The 25,120-nt window shown below is 38.0% G+C and overlaps 1 protein-coding gene across 1 annotated transcript in view; it reads right to left on the bottom strand.

Annotated features, from left to right (window-relative positions):
* LOC150079390 (unconventional myosin-Id-like) overlaps positions 1-25,120 on the bottom strand; it is a 302,739-nt gene that overhangs the window by 59,966 nt on the left and 217,653 nt on the right. The window contains exon 10 of the mRNA XM_090384045.1: positions 13,125-13,184. Within this exon, the coding sequence (XP_090240171.1) occupies positions 13,125-13,184 (60 nt within the window). The remainder of the gene's footprint in view (positions 1-13,124; positions 13,185-25,120) is intronic.

Raw genomic sequence — 25,120 nt, 5'->3', positions numbered from 1 at the left:
AAGAATGGCACCTAGGATATATCCAGTTATATAAAAGGATGTGGCAAAGGAAGTAAGAAAAAGCTTAGCCATTATTATGAAAGCATCGTTGGGCTCAGGGAAAGTCCCCACGTACTGCAGATGTATCTCCAATTCGGGGGATCAAAGGGTGGGATGAGTAACTACAGATCTGTTAGTTTGACATCTGTTCCAGGAAAAATAATTGAGTCACTGGTTAAAGAAGCATTGTAGGATCATCTAGACAAGACAACAGTAATAATTCAGACACAGCATGGGTTTGTTTAAGGGGAATGTTTTGTCTGACCAATTTGAGTAGATACTATGATGTGGTCACAAAGGACTGGATGAAAAAATAATTTTTATATCATATACTTGGATTTCAGGAAAGCTTCTGATACTGAGGTACATTAGCATTAGCTGAGGAATATGATTCAAGAAAGCAAGCTTATACAGCATCAGCCAAAAAAAAAAACCTTCCCATTTCACCCATCCAATCACTCCAAATGTTTGTCTAGTTTACCCTTAAAATTATTCAAGCTATCAACGTCCACAACAACAGATAGAAGTCTGGTCCAGCAATCAACCACCCGCGGGCTAAAGGCAAATGCCCGCACATCTACTCTACAACTGTCTTTCCTCAATTTGAATATATGTCCCTTCAGGTTCTTAATCTGAACAAGCGGAACTATCCCATCAGCATTGAGCCTACTCAAACTAATTAAGGCCTTATACATCTCTATCATATCACCTCGCAGGTGCCTAGTCACCAGATGCTGTAACTTTCAGAAATTAAGCCTTTCTTCGTAAGCGCACCCCTTTGTTCCTCTCACCAATCTTGTTGTTCTCTGTACTCGTTCTAGCAACTCAACATCCTTCCTAAAATAAGGCCTCCAGACCTATATACAGTACTCAAGGTGTGGCCTGAACATTGCCTTATACAAAGGGTAATCACCTCCTTGTTTCTGCTAGCAAAATTCCTATATATCATTGACAAAACTCCATGACCTGCTCGGGCAGCCCGTCTCCACTGCACAGAGTACTTCATATCTGAGTGCACAATTACCCCCAGGTCTTTTTCATTCTCCAGCTCCCTGAGTGTAGTACCACACAGTTGGTACGTTTCTCTTGGGTTACTGCTACCCATATGGAGTACTTTGCATTTGTCAATGTTAAACTTCAAGTGCCACTAATCAGCCCATCTGCCCAACTTTTCTAGATCCTGTTGCAGTAGCATACTGTCCTTATTGTCATTAACAACCCTGCCAACCTTTGTATCATCTGCAAACTTGTACATTAAGCCTGATATACCTTCATCAATATCATTGATAAATACACAAAAGAACAATGGGCCAAGCATTAAACCCTGGGGGACTCCGCTTATAACATTAGTCCACATAGAGCAGTGTCCATTTATTACCAATCTCTGCTGTTTCCCACTCAACCATCCCTTTATCCACTGCAGTAACTTGCCCTTAATGCCATACCACTCCAACTTGTACAGCAGTCTTCCATGTGCAACAGTATCAAAAGCTTGCCTGAAATCCAAGTATATGATATCAAAATTATTTTTTGCATCCAGTTACTTTGTGACCACATCATAGTATCCAATCAAATTGGTCAGACAAGACTTACACTTAACAAACCCATGCTGTGTCTGAACTAATGTTGCTGTCTTGTCTAAGTGATCCTATATCACCTCTTTAACCAGTGACTCCATTATTTTCCCCTGGAACAAAAGTTAAACTAACAGGTCTATAATTATTTGTGTCACCCTTTGAACCCCTTTGTGAGTTGGGGATAAATTTGCACATCTGTGTCCATGGGGACCTCTCCTGACACTAAGGATGCTCTCATAATTATGGCTATGGGTTGGCTTACTTCACTTGCTGCCTCCTTCATTATAACTGGATAGATTCCGTCTCAGTCCCAGGTGTCTTTTTCATGTTTAACTTCAAGTATTTTCCTCCACCACTTTGCTCTCACTTATTACAAAATCCTTGTTAGAGTTTGATAAATTTCTGGCATTCCCCTCATTGAATGAATAACTCCTCGTGTGTGAATGTAGATGCAAAATATTCATTCAGTTTATCAGCTACTTCAGCAGTATCATCAATAGTCATCAATCTATGTTAAGTGGACCAATCTGATTCATCCCATTCCTTTTAGAGTTTATATAATGAAAGAACTCTTTGCTGTTTTTCTTTGCATCCTTTGCCAAAGATTTCTTGTAATCTGCCTTCACTTGCCTAACCTCCTTTGTGACTTGAGTACAGACTAGCTTATATATGCTGCAGGCTTCTGTGTTGCCTGATAATTTATATGCATCCCATGCATTTTTCTTTTCTGCCACGAGCCTCATTAATTCATCCGACATCCAGTCAGGCCTGAACCTTGAACAGTATTTATTAGTTGGTATGAAAAGCCTAGTAGCCTCCAACTTTAAGTCCCTGAAGGCTTCTCATTTAGATTTCACAATTGCTAGCAACATCAGTTGATCCCACTGTATAGAATTTAAAAACTGCCTGAGACCACTGTAGTCACCTTTACAAAAACAAAACCTTGATGGTAGGTACATCTTTAAGTAAATCCCAAATCAGTAGACTGTGATCACTGTTATCTAGTGGTGCCTTTATTTGCAAATTCTTAATGCATGAATAATCACTGCTGATAATCAGATCAAGAGTATTACTTTCTTTGGTTGCCTCTCGAACATGTTACTGTAGAAAACAATCCTCCAATAAATCCACAAAAGTCTTGCTAGAGTGCAAGTGACCAAACCACAAGTTCCAGTCAATATCTGGAAAGTTAAAATCCCCCATTACAAGACATTCTGATTTACCGGCCCATTCTATTTCTCTACACAATTGTTCATTGTACACATCAGAGTCATTAGGCCTATAACATACTCCTACCCTCATTTTCCCTTTCCCAATGTTTATGTCGCACCAAAAAGACACAACGTTGCACTGTCCACCCATGTCAACTGGGTGCACTTCCTTAGATTTTGTGTGTTTCTTAACAACAGCATAACCCCTCCTCCCTTCCTATTCTGTCTGTCCTTTCTGTACACATTGTACCCCCCCAAATTCCAATTACAAGACATTCTGATTTACCGGCCCATTCTATTTCTCTACACAATTGTTCATTGTACACATCAGAGTCATTAGGCCTATAACATACTCCCACCCTCATTTTCCCTTTCCCAATGTTTATGTCGCACCAAAAAGACACAACGTTGCACTGTCCACCCATGTCAACTGGGTGCACTTCCTTAGATTTTGTGTGTTTCTTAACAACAGCATAACCCCTCCTCCCTTCCTATTCTGTCTGTCCTTTCTGTACACATTGTACCCCCCCAAATTCCAATTGTGCACTGCTTTTATCTGTGTGACACCATATCTCTGATATCCCAACAGTATCTGCCTTTGATGTCTTGACCAGCACTTCAAATTCATCAATTTTATTTACTATACTTCTAGCATTAGTGTACATGCAAGTATACATGCACTTGTTCTTACTTTTAGTTACCCTAACACAGCAAAGGTATTTACTTGTTCCATGATGACTCCCAGCAGCTACTGAAGTCCCCAGCAACTTGCTCTCTAATCTGCCACTCAATACAATAGAAGCAGTGCAAGAATCACTTTCACCTTCGCCTGTGGCTACTATTCATCTTTTAGTCTGTGAATCCCCCCAATCTAGCAGGTTTCCAACCCACCCAACACTGCCTTGATAGCATCAGTAAATATTCTTGCACCCTTTCGATTTAGGTGCATCCCATCTCTGTAGAAGCAGTTTCTCCTGTTAGCAAGCACAAAGCACTTTGAAAAAAATTCTATCCCGTGATCCTTGAACAATCTCTCCAGGGCCGAATTGATTGATAAGGCTCTTATCATATACTCCCTCTCCTATCGTTTCTGGGCAGAATTGCAGACAGTTTCAAATTTAACTCTAACTTGCAACTTTTTTCCAGCATTAACCTGTACTTGTTATATAAATCTGCAGATCTCTTACTCTTGAGGTCATTAGTGCCAACAGGTACAACAACATCACCTTTTGTGCCCTTAAAAGATTATATCTGCCCTACATCATCATCAACTTTTGCCTCTGGCAAACATACCCTGTTCCTGTCCACCTATCCTTTTTGCTTAATATATTCCCCGTCTCTGTGACATTAGAGTCACTGACAATAACTAGTTCCTGTGGGACACGGAAGACTACCATAAAATTGGAGCAGTATGGCATTAAAGGCAAGTCGCCACAATGGATAAAGGGATGGTTGATTGGGAGAAGACAGTGAGTGGCAATCAATGAATACTGCTCTACATGGACTAATGTTATTAGTGGTGTCCCTCAGGATTCGGTGTTGGGCCCATTGTTATTTTTATATTTATCAATGATAGTGGCAAAGATATATCAAGCTTAATGTCAAGTTTGCAGATGATACAAACATTGGCAGGGTTGTTAACAGCAGTAATGACTGCATGCTGCTGCAACAGGATCTGGAAAAGTTGGGCAATGGGCTGAAAAGTGGCAACTGAAGTTTAACATTGACAATTGCAAAATATTGCATATGGGTAGCAGTAACCTCAGAGAAATGTGCCAACTGCGTGGTGTTACGCTAAGGATAGTGGAGAATGAAAGAGACCTGGGGGTAATTGTGCAGTCAGATATGAAGTTTTCTGAGCAGTGCAGACAGGCTGTCAGAGTAGGTCATGAGGTCTTGTCAATGATATATAGGAATTTTGCTAGCAGAGACAAGGAAGTGATTGTCCCCTTGTATAAGGTAATGGTCAGGTGACACCTTGAGTACTGCATACAGGTCTGGATGCCTTATTGTAGGAAGGATGTAGAGTTGCTAGAACGAGTACAAAGGAGGGCAACAAGGACAAGAGTGGTGAGAGTAACAAAGGGACGCACTTACGAAGAAAGGATTAAGTTCTGCAATTTGCAGCATCTGGAGACTAGGCACCTGCGAGGTGATCTGATCAAGGTATATAAGGCCTTGAATGGTTGAGCAGGCTCTATGATGATAGGATACTTACGCTTGTTCAGATTAAGAACCCGAGGCAGCATAGATTCAAATTGAGGAAAGACAGTTGCAGAATAGATGTGCAGAAGTTTGCCTTTAGCCAGCGGGTAGCTGATTGCTGGAACAGACTTTCATCTGTTGTTGTGAAAGTTGATAGCTTAAATAAATTTAAGGCTGAACCAGACAAACATTTGGAGTGACCGGATGGGTGAAATGGGAAGTTTTTTTTTTTTTTTTTGCCTGGTGCTCTTGCTTTCTTGCTTCATATGCCTCAACTAATGCTAATGCTAAAATGAGGCTTCCAGACCTCACTTTAGTATGCAGTACTGAAGATGTAGCCTAACCATCACCTTACACAATGAGATAATCACCTCCTTATCTCTGCTGGCAAAATCCATGCATATCACTGACAAAACCTGGTGAGCTGTCCTAGCAACATGTCTGCACTGTTCAGAGAACTTTGTGTCTGAGCACAATTACACCAGGTCTTTTTCATTCTCCAATACTCTGAATGTGGTACCATACAGTTTGTATGTTTGGGATCACTGCTAGTCATAGGCAGTACCCTGCATTTGTCAATGTTAATCTTCAATTGCCATTTCTCAACCCATGTGTATAATTTTTCTAGATCTTTATGCAATAGCATACCATGAGTACTATCATTAATCACCCCACCACAAGCCTTTATATCATCTGCAAACTTAGACCTTAGGCCTAATATACCATCATCAATGGGCTCAGAACTGAACCCTTGGTAGGGGGGGTTCCACTAATAATATTAGTCCAAGAAGAGCAGTGCTCACTCCACTGCTTAACTCAACCAACCCTTTATCCATAGCAATAACTTAACTTGCAAGTCACTGTGGCATAAGGGTGCAAATTACTGTGGAACAGTAAGTTACACATATCTTCTACATTCAACTCATTTACTGATACATGGATACAAATAATGCCTATACAAAAGGGTCATCATAACATTATTTTTCTATATGATCACTACCACAATTTAGGCACTTGTCTCACCAGTGGACAAGTACATGAACATCCATCTAAAAGGAATTGTAATTAAGGGAGTACTTTGTAGATAATGGCCTGCCAGCAGACCAACACCTACAAAAAAGTTCTGTCAATTGATATACAGTTAAAGCAATTTTGGCAGGGAAACAAGGATATGATTTATCTGTTGTATAAAGAAATGGACAGGCTACAGTTTGAGGCTGCATACAGGTCTTGAAGCCTCATTTTATGAAGGATGTAAATATGTTGGAATGGGTACAGAAAAGAGCAACAAGATTAGTCAGGAGCACAAAAGGGTGATCTTACCAAGAAAGACTTCAGTTCTGCAAATTGCACTGACTAAAAACTAGGCATCCCACAAGCAGTACAGACTGTGGTGTTTAAATGGATCAAGTCAACTATATATATATAGTTGACTTGATATTCATGATAAAATATTCATGAAAAACAAAATGTTTTTCATGAATATTTTATTGTAAACAGTGCAAATATTTCATATAATAGGCATCCTGGCATGCAAATTCCAAGTGTCCAGTAGAAATCAATCTACTACCTTACAGAGCTACACATTGTGCAAATTATTCATGCCTATAAAAACACAGGTTGCAACCACATCACTTCATTCCTATTTTTTGGCTTGCTCAGTGGGATAACCAAATCTCCAGAATTCAGGAGACAAGTCATTGTCATTTAGATGATTCTTTGAGATGGCAGGCAGTCAAAGCTGGCACACTGGCTTAATGTGTCATGCAGCATCATCTCAGCACTGTGGATGTAGTTTCAGGAGACAGAAACAATTACGAGAGTTGGTCATAGTTGCTGAGGGCTATGTCAACCAGAACAGACAGCTATCTGGCTCTAACAGCAACACAGAACCCTATGATGTCCTGTCATCAATTATCTCTCGAGGTTTCTGCAGCCACTTATGGTGGAGGCAGTGTTCTCGTATGGGACAGAATAGTGATCAACAGCTGCACCTCTTCATGTTTTTGATAGGGATACAGTAACTGTGCAGAGGTATCCAGAACAGATCTTTCAACCTATGTGCAACTTTTTAGGGGTGTGGTTGGTTGTCCAAGATTTTCTTTTCATGCATGACAATACCATTGCATATACAGTTCAAGTAGTGGAGGAATATCTGGAAACTGAAGCTATCCAACAACTGCTGTAGCTAGCACAATCACCAGACTTAAATCCAATTGAACATATGTGAGATTCCCTTGGGTTTCGACAGCCAAATCTATGGTCACTTGGTGAGCAAAGGTCTGTGCTGGTGGAATAACATGGGATTTATTGCCATAGAATCTTAAAGACACCATTATAGAATCTTAAAAACACCATGATTCACCACTATCAGGCCTGTTTAGGCATTAGAGGGGATCCTATGCCGCACTGATGTTATGAGACTATATTTTTGAGCATCTTGTTTGTTGTTGTTTGTTATTTGGTTTTTAGGAGCATTAGCAACTAAAGCCATATTGCTCCGGGGATATGCAGTGGTCATTCCCTGACCTTTCCGCCTCCTCCGTTATTTGGTGGTCACGGGCTCAAACTCCGGTCTAATCAAAAAGCGTGTGCTATGCACTGCTGCTCCTGCCCCCCCCCGGCTATGGAGGCGCCCGAGCATCTTGTATTGACTTCTGCAATGTGACCATTTTGGTAATTCTTACAAAACTCCTATAAATGTTCCTTATACTTGTCTGCAGTTTCTCTCTGTTTCCTCATTTCATTGTTATTCTATAGTATACCAGCATTCCAAATTTTATCCTGCTTCAATACAAACTGCACAATTTACCCAAGTTTTCTAAGTGTTCTGTTAATTTTGTTCAGCAGTGTATATATGGCATCCTTACCGTTAATTGGATGACACATAAAAGGAATGAACATTTTAATTGCAAAAGGATAGTTTATGATAGATCAGCAAAAAATTTGCTTTTATCCAGAAAATAATTGATTGCGGGAACAAATTTCCATCTGGTGTCGTGGAAATTGGAATAAATTTAAGGAAGGATTAAACAAATTATGAGAGGGCTTAGGCAGATGATGTGAGCAGTTGTTTTTGGGAGGTGGTGGAAGGCTAATGCTGTATAAGCTTGCATCCTTGCATCATTTGCCACAATAATACAGAATTTCATTATTTTGTGCTCTTCTGCAAAATAATGAAAAAATTAGCTTAATGCCTGACTGTTTAACAGAGTTAGCATTAGCATTAGTAGAGGCATATGATGCAAAAAAGTAAACTTATGCAGCATCAGCCAAAAAAAAAAAAAAAAAACACTTCCACTTCACCCCTCCGTTCATTCGAAATACCTGTCTAGCTGAGCCTTAAACTTATTTAGGCTATCAACCTCCACGACAAGGGATGGAAGTCTGTTCCACCAACCAACCACCCGCTGGCTAAAGGCAAATTTCCGCACGTCTATCTTACATCTGTCTTTCCGCAATTTGAATTTATTCCCTCTCAGGTGATTATTCTGAGCTAGAGGACGAATCCCATTAGCATTGAGCATGCTCAAACCATTCAAGGCTTTATACACCTCTATCAGATCACCTCGCTGGTGCCTAGTCTCCAGACACTGTAATTTGCAAAACTTAAGCCTTTCTTCGTAAGAGCACCCCTTTGTTCCATTCACTAATCTTGTTGCCCTTCTCTGTACTCGTTCCAGCAGCTCTACATCCTTCTTGAAATGAGGCCTCCAGACCTGTATACAGTACTCTAGGTGTGGCCTGACCATTGCCTTATACAAGGGAATAATCACCTCCTTATCCCTGCTATAAAAATTCCTGTATATCATTGACAGGACACCATGAGCTACTCTTCCAGCCCATCTGCACTGCTCAGAGAACTTCATATCTGCCAGCACAATTACCCTCAGGTCCTCTATTCATTCTTTACCACTGTCAGTGTAGTACCACAAAGTTGATACATTGCTCTGGGGCTGCTGTTTCCCATATGTAGTACTTTACATTTGTCAATGTTAAACTTCATTTGCCACCTCTCAGCACATCTGCTCAACCTTTCCAGATCCTGTTGCAGCAGCATAGTGTGAGTAGTGTCCTTGACAACCCTGCCAACCTTCGTATCGTCTGCAAACTTGGACATTAAGCTTGATATACCATCATCAATATTATTTATATATATACAGAAAACAATAATGGACCCAACACTGAACCCTGAGGGACTCCACTAATAACATTAGTCCACGATGAGCAGTGTCCATTGATTACAATTCTCTGTCTTCTCCCCCTCAACCACCTCTTTATGCATAGCAGCAATTTGCCTCCAATGCCAAATTGCTCGAATTTGTTCAGCAGTTTTCCAAGTGCAACGGTATCAAAAGCCTTTCTAAGATCCAAGTATATAATATCAAAGTTATTCCCTGCATCCAGTTCTTTTGTGACTGCATCATAGTATCCAATCAAACTGATCAGGCAAGACTTTCCCTTAACAAAACCATGCTGTGTCCGAACTATAACTGAAGTCTTGTCTAGATGATCCTGCAGTGCTTCTTTAACCAGTGCCTCCATTAATTTTCCTGGAACAGATGTTAAACTCACAGGTCTATAATTACTTGTGTCAGCCTTTGATCCTCCTTTGTTTGTTGTTTGTTATTTGGTTTTTAGGAGCATTAGCAACTAAGGCCATATTGCTGTGGGAATATGCGGTGGTCATTCCCTTGACCTTTCCGCATCCTCCGTATTTGGTGGTGACAAGCTCGAACCCCGGTTTAATCAAGAAGTGTGTGCTATGCACTGCTGCTCCTTCCCACCTGACTACGGAGGCGGCTCCTCCTTTGTGAATTGGGGTCACATTTGCACATCTCCAATCTATGGGGTACCTCCCTTGAGTCCAAGGAATCTCTCATAATTATTGCTAAGGATTTGCTTACTTCCTTTGCTGCCTCCTTTAATATAACTGGATAGATTCCATCCACCCCAGGTGCCTTTCTTGTCTTTATCTTCAACAATTTCTCCTCCACTTTACTCTAAGTTATTACAAGATTATCTAGCTTACTGCCAGAGTTTAATGCACCTCTGGCATTCCCCTCGCTGAATAACTCCTCATATGTGAATGTTGATGCAAAATATTCATTTAGTTTGTTAGCTACCTGAGCAGGATCATCAACAGTTGAACCATCGATATCAAGTGGACCCATCTGATTCATCCCCTTCCTTCTAGAGTTTACATAAGTAAAGAACTCTTTACTTCTTTTCTTTGCATCCTTTGTCAAAAAAAAAAAAAAAAAAAATTTCTCGTAATCTGCCTTCGCCTGCCTAACCTCCTTTTTAACTTGGTTACAGATCAACTTATATCTATCATAGGCTTCTGTGTCACATGTTAATTTATATATATCCCATGCATTTATGTTCTCTGCCATATGTCTAATTAGTTCATCTGATGTCCATTTAGGCCTAAACCTTGAACAATATTTCTTAGTTGGTATGTAAAGCCTAGTAGCTTCCAAGATAAGTTCTTTGAATGCTTCCAATTTTGAATTTGCTGTTGGTAACATCATCAGTTGGTCCCACTGTTTAGAATTTAAATACTGTCTCAGACCATCGTAGTCGCCTTTACGAAAGCAAAAACCCTTCCCTTTACCCTTGACGGTAGTTACCTCTTTGTGTAAATCCCACTTCAGCACACTGTGATCACTGCCACCTAGTGGTTCCTTTATCTGCAGATTCTTAATGGAAGAAGAATGACTACTGATAATCAAATCAAGAGTATTACTTCCTCTAGTTGCCTCCCGAACATGTTGATGTAGAAAACAATCATCCAATAAATCCACAAAAGCCTTGCTAGTGAGTGAGTGACCAGCCCCCAAATTGCAGTCAATATCTGGGAAATTAAAATCCCCCATTATAAGACTCTCTGATTTACTGGCCCACTTAGTTTCCCTGTACAGTTTCTTATTATACTCATCAGAGTCATTAGGCCTATAGCACACTCCTACTCTCAATTTTGATCTCCCAATGCTTATGTCACATCAAACTGACTCAATGCTGCACTGTCCAGTGATGTCGACTGGCTTCACATCCTTGGATTTTATGTGTTTCTTAACTAATAGCATAACCTCTCCTCCCTTCCTATCCTTTCTGTACACATTGTACTCCCCAAATTCCAGTTCTGCATTCCTTATTCTGTGTGACACCACGTCTCTGATATCCCAACAATATCTGCCTTTGATGTTTTGGGCAATACCTCAAATTCATCAAATTTATTTACTAAACTCCTAGCATTGGTGTACACGCAAGTATACATGCACCTGTTTCTATTCTTAGCTACCCTTGTTTACTTGTACTGCAATGACTCCCAGCAGTCTCTGAAATATCCTGCATCTTGTTTTCCAGGCTTCTGCTCATTCCAATAGAAGCAGTACAAGAATCACTTTCACTTCTGTCAGTGGCTACTGTTAATATATTAGTCCTTGTATCCCCCCAAGCTAGCAGTTTTCCGACCCACCTAACACTGCCTCGATAGCATCAGCAAATATTCTAACACCCTTTCTATTTAAGTGTAATCCATCCCTGTAGAAGCAGTCTCTCCTGTTAACTTGTTAACAGGAGAGACTGCTTCTACAGGGATGAAATTTCACATTGAGTCATTGCCAAAGAATTGGCAATGGCTCATTGCCATTGTGAATTTTCACATTGAGCCATTGCCAAAGAAACTTCAACTCTAACGAGTTAAAATTTCTTTGGCAATGGCTCAATGTGAAAACATTTATTTAATGTTATTAATATATATTAGTTATTACAGGTCAACTTATAAAACAAGTATGGGATAAATAACTCCATTAACAATTTTTTATTTGAACTTGGAGAAAGATCAAATAAAACATTGAAGCGAGATATAATATATATCTACTCAAAGGTAGAAAGTCAGAACTATGTGGTCAATGTATTAAAATCTGGCAATACCACTTGAACCACTGCAAGGTTTTCATGACTATATGATGTTACATTGCAATGAAATAAAATCACTAATTTTTTCAGTAATCTGGTTTCTTCTGACAAAAAGCATTCCTCATTTTTCATGCACAAGGTAATGGCAAAAACCAAATAATGCTTCACAGCTCAGTATTTTTCTACATCTCTCTCTCTCTCTCTTACTGCTGTCATATTTGCACATGAATACTTATACAGCCCTCACCCAGCTAGTACTGTTTATCCTGTTACTTTGTACCATGTGAGAAAATGGTACTTTCTGTTATTAACATTTGTTCCTGTTGCACCTGCTTATAACTTACTGGCGAAGGCAAAGAAAGCCCACACGAGAAGCACGCAAAAGTTTGATGAAATATACCGGTAAAAGTACTTTGCCGTAACGGCATTTGTATTGTAGCTTGCTCAGTAAACATATAGTGGGCGTTATTTGTCAGGAGTAGAAATTGAATCCCATGAGAGATTGAAACCCTCCTGAAGTGGAGGGAGTAACCTAACTTTTTTTCTTTAGAATCACTGGTGGACTAGTGGATAAATTCTTTATTAAGAAAAAAAGGCAAAGGAAGCCCACACGAGAAGCATGGCAAACTTCAAAAACGTTTACTGGTGAAACTACATTACGAACATTTTTTACGACACTAGAACTTCCATATGACTCTGTTCGTGATTCAATTAGTTAATTCATTTAGTGATTCTAAAGAAAAAAAGGTCAGGTTACCCTCCTCCACTTCAGGAGGGTTTCTAGCTCCCGTGGGATTCAACTTCTACTCCAGACCAATAACACCCACCGTCTGTTTAAAGAACGAGCAACAATACAAATGCAAAGTACTTTTACCAGTAAATTTCATCGAACTTTTGAATGCTTCTCATGCGGGCTTTCTTTACCTTAGCCAACTTACTTTCTAAACACCTCTCTTAGTTTTCTATATTTTCAACATCACGTTATAATTTTTTAAAAGAAGAATTACATACAGAGAAACAAACATTCTGTTTTGCAAATAAAATAATAAAAATATAAATATATTATAATTACTATAATCTACACTGAACTGCATGAAATAAGCCAATAGGTTTAATCATGGACCCCTCCAAAAAAAAAACAACTCTAAGTTTTCTTATGAATAATTACCTGCCTACTTGTATAATGTTCATGTTTAGCCAGTTTAGTGTCCATGGCTTCAAGAAGCATCTGAAACAAAATGAAATTTTTTAAGTTGTATGATCAATTTAAACACACACACACCACACACACACACACACACACACACACACACACACATATATATATATATATATATATATATATATATATATATATATATATATATATATATATATATATATATATATAAGTTTGTATTAATATATTGAATAAAGTATGCATAAATGGATATGAAAGACACACAAAGTGCCAGTAACTAGAAGGGTGCGGAACGTAGAAAGAAAAATGTAGTAGATTTCTAAAAGGTGAAAAAATTTTAATATCCTAAAGGTTATAATGAATTAAGAAAATTATGGGCTGAATTACCAAGCCAATAGAAAGTGGAAGAACTGTAAAGTAAAATTAGTACATCAAAATACGTACTAATAAAATGCAAATAAAATGATAGTGGTATAGCTGTCATCAGATATGGGGGAAACATATTTAGAAAATGGTCGAATATAGGTAAGGCAAATATGCTTGATCTAATGTCAGCTGAAATAAATATTGATACATGATCAGGTATTTCATCAATGGACTACACCTGACCATGTATCAGGAACTGCGTTTCTATACTTGTCCATAGTAGTAGAAGAAAAGTGAAAGGCCAAAATGCAACAAAAATGAAATTAGCACATTCTAATACAGTATGGACAAGGTAGTCTCAAATCAGTGTAATTTATTTAGGTAAAAAATAAGGATCAAGTTAGAATAAATATGGTTAATATAAATTTGTACAATTTAGTGTAGGGTTTAATTTTGTATAGATAGGAATTCAATGATTCAATAAATAAATTTGGAACAAGCACATGGTATAGGGTGAGGTATTAAATTGAGGATGGGGAAGGGAAAAAGGAGTATTTTAAATAAATACAAAAAATAGTAATAGAAGCAGGATAGTTCATATCACCCTTGTATACACTAATAGTTTTACAAATAGGAAGAACAGTAGAAATAGACAGCAGAAAGAGAAAAAGCAAAGAAAAAGTTTATTAAATAACACTAAGCTTGCTGGAATTGTGAAGCCCAACCCTATAGTAAGGGCTCTGGCATTTGTAAGCGCTAGTATAAAATGGAGCTAATAAAATGCTTGTACTGAAAGTAAAAATATGCGTCTTGAAACACGTTGAGAATCTAAAATGAAACCGAAAGTATAATAAGAAAGTGAAAGTGAACGATACCTGGAGTATTTCAAGAAATGAGTAGCAGAAATAAGCTGGTGGGAAAAATATACATAGCAGAAGAAAAAAGGCGGGGAGATGAAGCGCATATATTCAGTAGAATAGATGAATGCATGCAAACTTCAACTACATTGGCGATATATCTACATAATAAAGCAATTTATAGTAGCGTAGTGGACTTAATAGTAAGCTGCAAAGAAATGCAAAACAGTGAGAAAAATAATGACCTCTATTGTCGTATTTAGAATACAAGTGTATGGAATTAATTTAAAATTAGCATTGGAAAAAGAAATGCGGTTGGAATAGTATGACTTTACTGTGATAAAGTCATACAAAATTATAAAAATAAACATACTACCGTTAATAGATAAATAAAGAGTGTTGAACAATACGGTGGCAAAAAACATATACACGTTAGACCAAATGATGAGGCTACGTTATATTAATCTGAATAGTCTCATATAAAGGAATGATTGTAAACGTATCAGAGTATAGAAAACAAGAATCATCAAACGTTTTGAGATATAAATAGATTAATAATTATAATCTATAGTCCAAAAAGGTGTAGTAAGAATTCAATTTATAAAGAATCTAATTTAGCAAGAAACTACATCCAAGGAAAAATGAACTAATTTAAATTCATGGATTAAAGAATGTGATATAATTCCAGGGATACAAGTAACATGGTGACTTTAGATCCAATTATAAAATAACAGGAAATAAGTCCATGTATATTAAACAATTCCAAGGAAACAACTATAGTAAGGAAGAACAGGAAATAATTCCAAGTATATAAAACTAGATGAATCCACAGGTAGTATAAGGTGTGAATTCACTGTGGAAAGGACAGTAAAATTTTTTCAAACTACTAAAAAGTATTTTTAATAATCTCACATCTACTTGGGTAATAAATAATAACCTAGCTGTCATCAACACCTTCAAATCTAATATTACCATAACAAACATAGAAACATTTTATTTCACCAATCTTTTTACCTCCATACCATATAATTTACTGATATTTGTGCTAAAACAACTTTATCACACAAAGATAAATTAAACGTAAATGAAAATACATGGAACAACTATGTAAATCCTGTTTACTCAAGAACTATATCTTCGATGACAAACTTACCTACAAAAAAACTATTGGTGTTCCTATGGGTTCCCAAATATTCAGCTTAGTATCCAACCTTTTCCTGCATTATTATGAACAACTATACACCATAAATAATAGTAATTAAAACCTGTTAGCTTCCAGATATGTAGATGACATCCTAGTCTTAAATGCTAACTTTGAACCTATAGCCAAAGCTATTTACCCTAGTGAACTTAAACTAAATAAAACAAACTCCACTAATCACACAGCCAACTTTCTTGACCTCAATATTACTCTTAGCAATACTTCACTTCCACATAATATTGACATATATGATAAAAGAAATAAATTTAACTTTGATGTCATTCTACCTTACCAACTGGCATTCCACTATTTCCAACAAAATACATAAAAATATAATTTGAATCCAAACCACCAGATTAGCTAACATATGTAGTAAGCAACTACTGTTCACCAAAGCTCTACAACTCTTGATAATAAACTGATCAACAATAATATCCCTATTTACTTTGTAAAATACTGTTTCAATATAGTTTCCCATGTTATCAGAAATAAATTCAGTTACAATTTACTATGTACTGGTCAGTTCTAAACATATATGTATAGTTGTAAAATTATCTGGTGGAATTCCACTACTCGGTAAGTAATAGCTATACATGACTTCCAATGCAACTGTTTTCTTTGGATTGATTACTTTGTCTCTTTACTTACTAAGTTTCTACTGTTATGTTTTCACTTTTCTCGTCTATCCATTGGATTTGTTTTAATAATCATTCATGAAATTACTTATAATCAACTGGCCATGCTGAGTCTTTGCTGACTTTTACTAACTTGTTTTAAGATATGGTTTATATTATATGTAAAATTTGCATATTTTTATGGGTCTTGGATTTTTCAAGCATGTGTTAATGTACTAAACTTTTGAAAATCCATCTCTAGATTTTCTACTAAAATTATATAGCAACCATTAGATTTTATTGACTTTGGTCTTATTATTATTAGCTATATGGTGCAAGGAAGCCTGAGGCTTATGCTGCACCAGCCAAATGAATTGAATTACCCTGAGAGAGAGAGTGAGAGAGAGAGAGAGAGAGAGAGAGAGAGAGAGAGAGAGAGAGAGAGAGAGAGACAGTGAGTGAGTGAGTGTGTGTGTGAGAGAGAGAGAGAGAGACAGTGAGTGAGTGTATGTGTGTGAGAGAGAGAGAAAACAAGTGTCAAAAGTAGAAGGGAATCACCAAGAGAGAGAAAAATGATATCCAGCTCAGCACGCTGGGTGTGCCAAGCCCATACTCACCAAATGCGAGCCCCTGGTCTTTACCACTAAACTTTATATAAATCACTTTATACATTCTCCTAACTACATCACTATTAGGTATACAGACATCCAAAATTTTCGGTTCCTTGGAATCACTTCTTGTTCTTCTTTCTTAGCATTAGCATTAGCATTTGATGCAAGAAAGCAAGGTTATGCAGCATCAGCCAAAAAACCCACTTCCACTTCACCCCTCTGTTCGTTTGAAATACCTGTCCAGCTGAGCCTTAAACTTATTTAGGCTATCAACTCCCACAACAAGGGATGGAAGTCTGTTCCACCAACCAACCAACCAACCACCCGCTGGCTAAAGGCAAATTTCCACACATCTATCCTACATCTGTCTTTCCGCGATTTGAATTTATGCCCTCTCAGGTGATTATTCTGAGCAAGAGGCAATATCCCATCAGCATTGACCATGCTCAAATCATTCAAGGCTTTATACACCTCTATCAGATCACCTCGCTAGTGCCTAGTCTCCAGACACTGTAATTTGCAAAACTTAAGCCATTCTTCGTAAGAGCACCCATTTGTTCCATTCACTAATCTTGTTGCCCTTCTCTGTACTCGTTCCAGCAGCTCTACATCCTTCTTGAAATGAGGCCTCCAGACCTGTAAACAGTACTCTAGGTGAAGCCTGACCATTGCCTTATACAAGGGAATAATCACCTCCTTATCCCTGCTAGAAAAATTCCTATATATCATTGACAATACACCATGAGCTACACTTGCAGCCCATCTGCACTGCTCAGAGAACTTTATATCTGCCTGCACAACCACCCCCAGGTCCCTTTCATTCTCTACCACTGTCAGTTTAGTACCACAGAGTTGATACATTGCTCTGGGGTTGCTGTTTCCCATATATAGCACTTTACATTTGTCAATGTTAAACTTCATATGCCATCTCTCAGACCATCTGCTCAACTTTCCAGATCCTGTTGCAGCAGCATAGTGTCAGTAGTGTCCTTGACAACCCTGCCAACCTTCGTATCATCTGCAAACTTGGACATTAAGCTTGATATACCATCATCAATATCATTTATAAATACAGAAAACAATAATGGACCCAATACTGAACCCTGAGGGACTCCACTGATAACGTTAGTCCACGATGAGCAGTGTCCATTGATTACCACTCTCTGTCTTCTCGCCCTCAACCATCCCTTTATTCATAGCAGCAATTTTCCTCCAATGCCACACTGCTCCAATTTATGCAGCAGTCTTCCATGTGCAACAGTATCAAAAGCCTTTCTAAGATCCAAGTATATAATATCAAAGTTATTCCCTCCATCCAGTTCTTTTGTGACTGCATCATAGTATCCAATCAAATTGGTCAGGCAAGACTTCCCCTTAACAAAACCATGCTGTGTACGAGCTATAACTGAAGTCTTGTCTAGATGATCCTTCAGTGCTTCTTTAACCAGTGCCTCCATTAATTTTCTTGGAACAGAAGTTAAACTCACAGGTCAATAATTACTTGTGTCAGCCTTTGATCCTCCTTTGTGAATTGGGGTCACATTTGCACATCTCCAGTTTGTGGGTACCTCCCCTGAGTCCAAGGAAGCTCTCATAATTATGGCTAAGGGTTTGCTTACTTCCTTGCTGCCTCCTTAAATATAACTGGATAGATCCCATCCACCCCAGGTGCCTTTCTTGTCTTTATCTTCAACAATTTCTCCTCCACTTTACTCTCAGTTATTACAAGACTCTCTAGCTTACTGCCAGAGTTGAATACACCTCTGGCATTCCCCTCGTTGAATAACTCCTCATGTGTGAATGTCGATGCAAAATATTCATTTAGTTTGTTAGCTACCTGAGCAGGATCATCAACAGTTGACCCATCAATATCAAGTGGACCAATCTGATTCATCGCCTTCCTTCTAAGAGTTTACATAAGTAAAGAACTCTTTGCTGGTTTTCTTTGCATCCCTTGCCAAAGATTTCTTGCAATCTGCCTTCGCCTGCCTAACCTCCTTTGTAACTTGGTTACAGATCAACTTGTAACTATCATAGGCTTCTGTGTCACGTGTTAATTTTTATGTATCCAGTGCATTTTTCTTCTTTTCCATATGTCTCATTAGTTCATCTGACATCCATTTAGGCCTAAACCTTGAACAATATTTCTTAGTTTGGTATGTAAAGCCTAGTAGCTTCCAAGATAAGTTCTTTGAATGCTTACCATTTTGAATTTGCTGTTGGTAACATCATCAGTTGGTCCCACTGTATAGAATTTAAATACTGTCTCAGTCCATCGTAGTCGCCTTTACGAAAGCAATAACCCTTCCCTTTACCCCTAATGGTAGTTACCGCTTTGAGTAAATCCCACTTCAGCACAATGTGATCACTGCCACCTAGTGGTTCCTTTATCTGCAGATTCTTAATGGAAGAAGAATGACTACTGATAATCAAATCAAGAGTATTACTCCCTCTAGTTGCCTCTTGAACATGCTGATGTAGAAAACAATCATCCAATAAATCCACAAAAGTCTTGCTAGTGTGTGAGTGACCAGCCCCCAAATTGCAGTCAATATCTGGGGAAATTAAAATCCCCCATTATAAGACTCTGATTTACTGGCCCACTCTATTTCCCTGTACAGTTTCTTATTATACTCATCAGAGTCATTAGGCCTATAGCACACTCCTACTCTCAATTCTGATCTCCCAGTGCTTATGTCACACCAAACTGACTCGACACTGCACTGTCCAGCAATGTCGACAAGCTTCACTTCCTTGGATTTTATGTGTTTCTTAACTAATAGCATAACCCCGCCTCCCTTCCTATCCTGTCTATCCTTTCTGTAGACGTTGTACTCCGCAAATTCCAGTTCTGCATTCCTTATATCTGTTTGACACCACGTCTTTGATATCCCAACAAAATCTGCCTTTGATGTTTTGAGCAATACCTCAAATTCATAAATTTATTTACTAAACTCCTAGCATTGGTGTACATGCAAGTATACATGCACCTGTTTCTATTCTTAGCTACCCTAAAACAAACCATGTGTTTACTTGTACTGCAATGACTACCAGCAGTCTCTGAAATATCCTGCATCTTGTTTTCTAGGCTTCTGTTCATTCCAACAGAAGCAGTGAAAGAATCTCTTTCACCTCTGCCAGTGGCTACTATTAATCTATTAGTATTTGTCTCCACCCAAGCTAGCAGTTTTCCGACCCGCCTAACACTGCCTCGATAGCATCAGCAAATATTCTTGCACCCTTTCTATTTAAGTGTATCCCATCCCTGTAGAAGCGGTCTCTCCTGTTAACGAGTACAGTCCAGGCTGGAAAAAATTCTACCCCTTGAGCCTTGCACAATCTTTCCAGGGCCGAATTGATCGACAGGGCTCTCATCATATACTCCCTACTATCGTGTCTGGGCAGAATTGAACCGTTTCATGTCCACAGACTTGGTACCTGTCCTTTCATAATTGGATTCTTAACTACACTACCACTGAATATATCAACTGGGTCTTTATCCTTGGATTAATTTACTATTCTTCCTACAGTAAATTCACACCTGATACTACCCATGGATTCATTTAGTTTTATATACATGGAATTAATTCCTGTTCTTCCTTACTATAGTTGTTTCCTTGGAATTGTTGCATATACATGGAATTATTTCTTGTTCTTTTATAGAGGGTGTCTCAAAAATATTGGTACAAACGTTTAGGGGAGGTAGGAAACATCTAAAGGAATGTGAATCGCATAGGAACCCATAACCGGAAACGTCACGGGAAAGTAGTAGCAGAGGCACAAGAAGCAGAAATGACACAAGACAGTAATTAGTGCAAACATTTATTTGACATAATATTAACAATGGAATACGAGATGGATGCATTTCATGATGTTACAACAGATGCTCGAAGGTTCCACCATGAGATGCAATGCATGCGTGACACCGAAGCAGCATGGATTGGAGGACACAGCCGAACATACCTGGAGTTTCTTTCACAGTAGCTGCAGCACAGATGAGTCTCGTCACAAGATCCATTTCCGTCTCCACAGGCGATTCATACATGATAGATGAGGCCCTCCACAGGAAGAAATCAAGGCTCAATAAATCAGGTGAGTGTGGAGGCCAGGCAATGGATCCACCACGGCCAATCCACCAACGCCCAAAATGCCTGTTCACAAACACACCTTCCATAATGGCCAGGCACCCTGTCATGTTGAAATCAAATGTTGCGTCACACATTTGCTGGAACGGTGTCAAGTAACCCTGGTAGAACTTGTTCAAGAAAGATCAGATATTTCACGGAGTTCATGAGGGGTTGTAACAGGCATGGACCGACTAAGCAGTCACCGACCATACCTGCCCACACAGGTATGGTCGGTGAATGTACATTTATTGCGAAGCGATGTTGTGCCGCATGGGAGCGCACACCGTGTGGGTTGTTGTGAGCATACACATGAGCATTGTGCTGATTGAATAAGCCTTCCTGAGTGAAATAAGCCTCATCCGTGAACAAAACATATGCCGGAAAATTCAAGTCTTGAACACTTCCTTGGAGAAATCACTGCACAAAAGCCACATGTGCAGGATGACCTTGGTGGAGCAGTAACTGAACTCTTTGGAGATGAAAGGGGTGTAAAGAATCGTCGTGCCAGACACACTGTACACTGCAATGAGACACTCCTAAGGCTGAGGCAACAGCACATGTGCTAGTAATAGGATTATTCTGGCAGGCATTCAACACACTTTCTTCCATGGCGTGAGTTTGCATTGAACGTGGTCTGTCCGCACTACTCCAGTTACCTCTAAATGACCCATAATCACACAAATTTTGATGCACACATGCAAACAAACCGTGATCCGGTACATGTCTGTCTGCGAAGCGTTCTCCATAAATTCGTTGAGCGGCTCGTCCATTGCCCTTTGCTAATCCATACACTAGGTGCATGTCTGCCAGCTCACAGTTCGTATATCGATGCATGCTCTTCGTGCGGCGACTACTGCTTGAATGAGTAAATCAGAAATTTTCCCTCTCGCGAACTGATGAACAGCGCTGTCTACCGACTTACGGTGACATTTCTGGTTATGGGTTCCTATGCGATTCACATTCCTTTAGATGTTACCTACCTCCCCTAAACATTTGTAACAATATTTTTGAGACACCTTGTAGTTGGATTCTTAACTGCACCACCTTTGGATCTAAAGTTACTATGCTACTTATATCCCTGGAATTATATCACTTCATAATTGGATTCTAATAACTACACTACCATTGCATATAATGTCAACTGATTCTTTGTCCTTGGATTCGTTTACTATTATTTTCACAGTGAATTCACACTTGATACTACCTGTGGATTCATCTAGTTTTATATACTTGGAATTATTTCCTGTTCTTCCTTACTATAGTTATTTTCTTGGAATTGTTTCATATACATGAACTTATTTCCTGTTCTTTTATAATTGGATCTAAAGTCACCATGTTACTTATATCCCTGGAATTATATCACATTCTTTAATCCATGAATTTAAATTAGTTCATTTTCCTTGGATGTATTTTCTTGCTAAATTGGATTCTTTATAAATTGAATTCTTACATCTTTTTGGACTATAGATTATAATTATTAATCTATTTATATCTCAAAACGTTTGATGATTCTTGTTTTCTATACTCTGATACGTTTACAATCATTCCTTGATATGAGACTATTCAGCTTAATATAACGTAGCCTCATCATTTGGTCTAACGTGTATATGTTTTTTGCCACCGTATTGTTCAGCACTCTTTATTTATCTATTAACGGTAGTATGTTTATTTTTATAATTTTGTATGACTTTATCACAGTAAAGTCATACTATTCCAACCGCATTTCTTTTTTCACTGCTAATTTTAAATTATCTGCATACACTTGTATTCTAAATATGACAATAGAGGTCACTATTTTTCCCACTGTTTTGCATTTTTTCGCAGCTTAATATTAAGTCCACTACACTATTATAGATTGCTTTATCATGTAGATATATCAGCAACGTAGTTGAAGTTTGCGTGCATTCATCTCCTCTACTAAATATGTGCGCTTAATCTCCCCACCTTTTTCCTTCTGCTACACATATTTTTGCCGCCAGCTTATTTCTGCTACGCATTTCTTAAAATACTCCAGGTATTGTTCACTTTCGCTTTCTTATTATACTTTCAATTTCGTTTTAGATTCTCAACATGTTTTGACACGCATATTTTTACTTTCAATACAAGCATTTTATTAGCTCCCTTTTATACTATAGCTTACAAATGCCAGAGCCCTTACTATAAGGTTGGGCTTCACAACCCCAGCAAGCTTAGTGTTATTTAATAACTTTTTCTTTGCTTTTTGTTTTTCTGCTGTCTTTTTCTACTGTCTTCCCATTCGTAAAACATTACGTAAAACGTAATGTATACGAGAGTGATACAAACATTCCTACTGTTCTGCTTCTATTACTATTTTTCGTATTTATTTAAAATTCTCCTTTTTACCTTCCCCATCCTCAATTTAATACCTCACCCTATACCATGTGCTTGTTCCAAATTTATTTAATGAATCATTGAATTCCTATCTATATAAAATTAAATCCTACATTAAATTTTACATATTTATATTAACCTGATCCTTATTTATACTAACTTGATCCTTATTTTTACCTAAATAAATTACACTGCATTGGGACTACCTTGTTCATACTGTATTAGAATGAAAATTAATTTTATTTTCATTGCTTTTTGGCCTTTCACTTTTCTTGTACTACTATGGACAAGTATGGCAATGCATTTCCTGATACAAGGTCAGGTGTAGTTCCCCTGATGAAATACCAGATCATGTATCAATATTTATTTCAGCTGACACCAGATCAAGCATATTTGCCTTACCTATATTTGACCTTTTTCTAAATAAGTTTCCTCCCATATCTGATGACAGCTATACCACTTTCATTTTTTTTTTTTTTTTTTTTTTGCATTTTATTATTTTTTTTATTTTATTAGTATTTTGATGTGCTAATTTTAGTTTTTACAATTCTTCTTCTTTCTCTTGGCTTGGTAATTCAGCCCATAATTTTCTTAATTCTTCACAAACTTTAGCATATTAACATTCTTTCACCTTTCACAAATCTACTAAGCTTCTTTTTCTTCTTTCCTCACCCTTCTAGTTACTGGCACTTTGTGTAACTTTCGCATCCATTTATGCATACTTTATTCAATAAATTAATACAAACTTATATATACTCTTGATCCTTTAATGCTGCTTTGCACTTTTAGGTGCATCTGTCATACCTGATTTATTAATCTTTCATTCACTGAAACCATATCATCAACTGAATACCTCTTTATCCTATATCATCATCATCATCAGCCATTTTCAATCCACTGCAGGATGAAGGCCTCTCCAGCAACTTTCCAGTTCCTTCTGTTTTGAGCACTGGCCATCCATTTACTACTCAAAAACTCATGAATTTCATCTATCCATCTCTGCCTTTGTCTTCCAGGTTTTCTTCTAGCTCCTCTTGGGTACCATTCTGTTATTTTCTTAGTCCATCTGTCATCATGTCTTCGAGCTATGTGTCCTGCCCAAGACCATTTTAGTTCTTTAGTTTTGATAAGAATGTCCTTTACTTGAGTTTGCTGCCTAATCCATGTGTTTCTCTTCTTATCTAACAGTCTGATTCCCAATATAATTCGTTCCATTCTTCACTGTGTAGTTCTTAGCTTCTCTTCCATTCTTTTGGTGAGTGCCCAAGTTTCACTTCCATAAGTCATGGTGGGGAGTATACATTGATTCATTATTTTACGTTTCAGACAAACTGGGATATTGCTCTTCAGTATGTGACTATATTTCCTGAATGCTATCCATCCAAAATTTATTCTTCCCTTGACTTCCAGCCATTTATCATTATTACAGCTAATAACTTGTCCCAGATAAGTATATGACTCCACCTTTTCAATTACTGCTCCTTCAATCATTATTTCCCTTTCCGTGGCATACTTGTTCATCATTACTTTTGTTTTAGCCATATTCATCTTTAGTCCAAAATCCTTACTAACTGTGCATAACTGATTAAGATTTTCCTCTAATTCTTTGGGATCGTGGCTTATGACCACAATGTCATCTGCAAATCGTAAATGGTTTAGGTACTCTCCATTCACATTGACTCCTTTCTGCGACCAGTCTAACCTTCTGAAAGCTTCCTCAAGGGCAGCAGTAAACAGCTTCGGAGATATTGTGTCTCCTTGTCGAACTCCTTTCTCGATTTTAAATTTGCTACTGTCTTTGTCTAGTCTAATAAAGGATGTAGCACTCTCATATATTTTCTTCAAAATCATAATAT

Source organism: Mastigoproctus giganteus, chromosome 10 (genome assembly GCF_048544385.1).
Source record: "Mastigoproctus giganteus isolate SK-2022 chromosome 10, ASM4854438v1, whole genome shotgun sequence".
NCBI lineage: Eukaryota > Metazoa > Arthropoda > Arachnida > Uropygi > Thelyphonidae > Mastigoproctus > Mastigoproctus giganteus.
The sequence above is the reverse complement of the archived record's forward strand: the minus strand, read 5'-3'. Positions and strand labels throughout refer to the sequence as shown.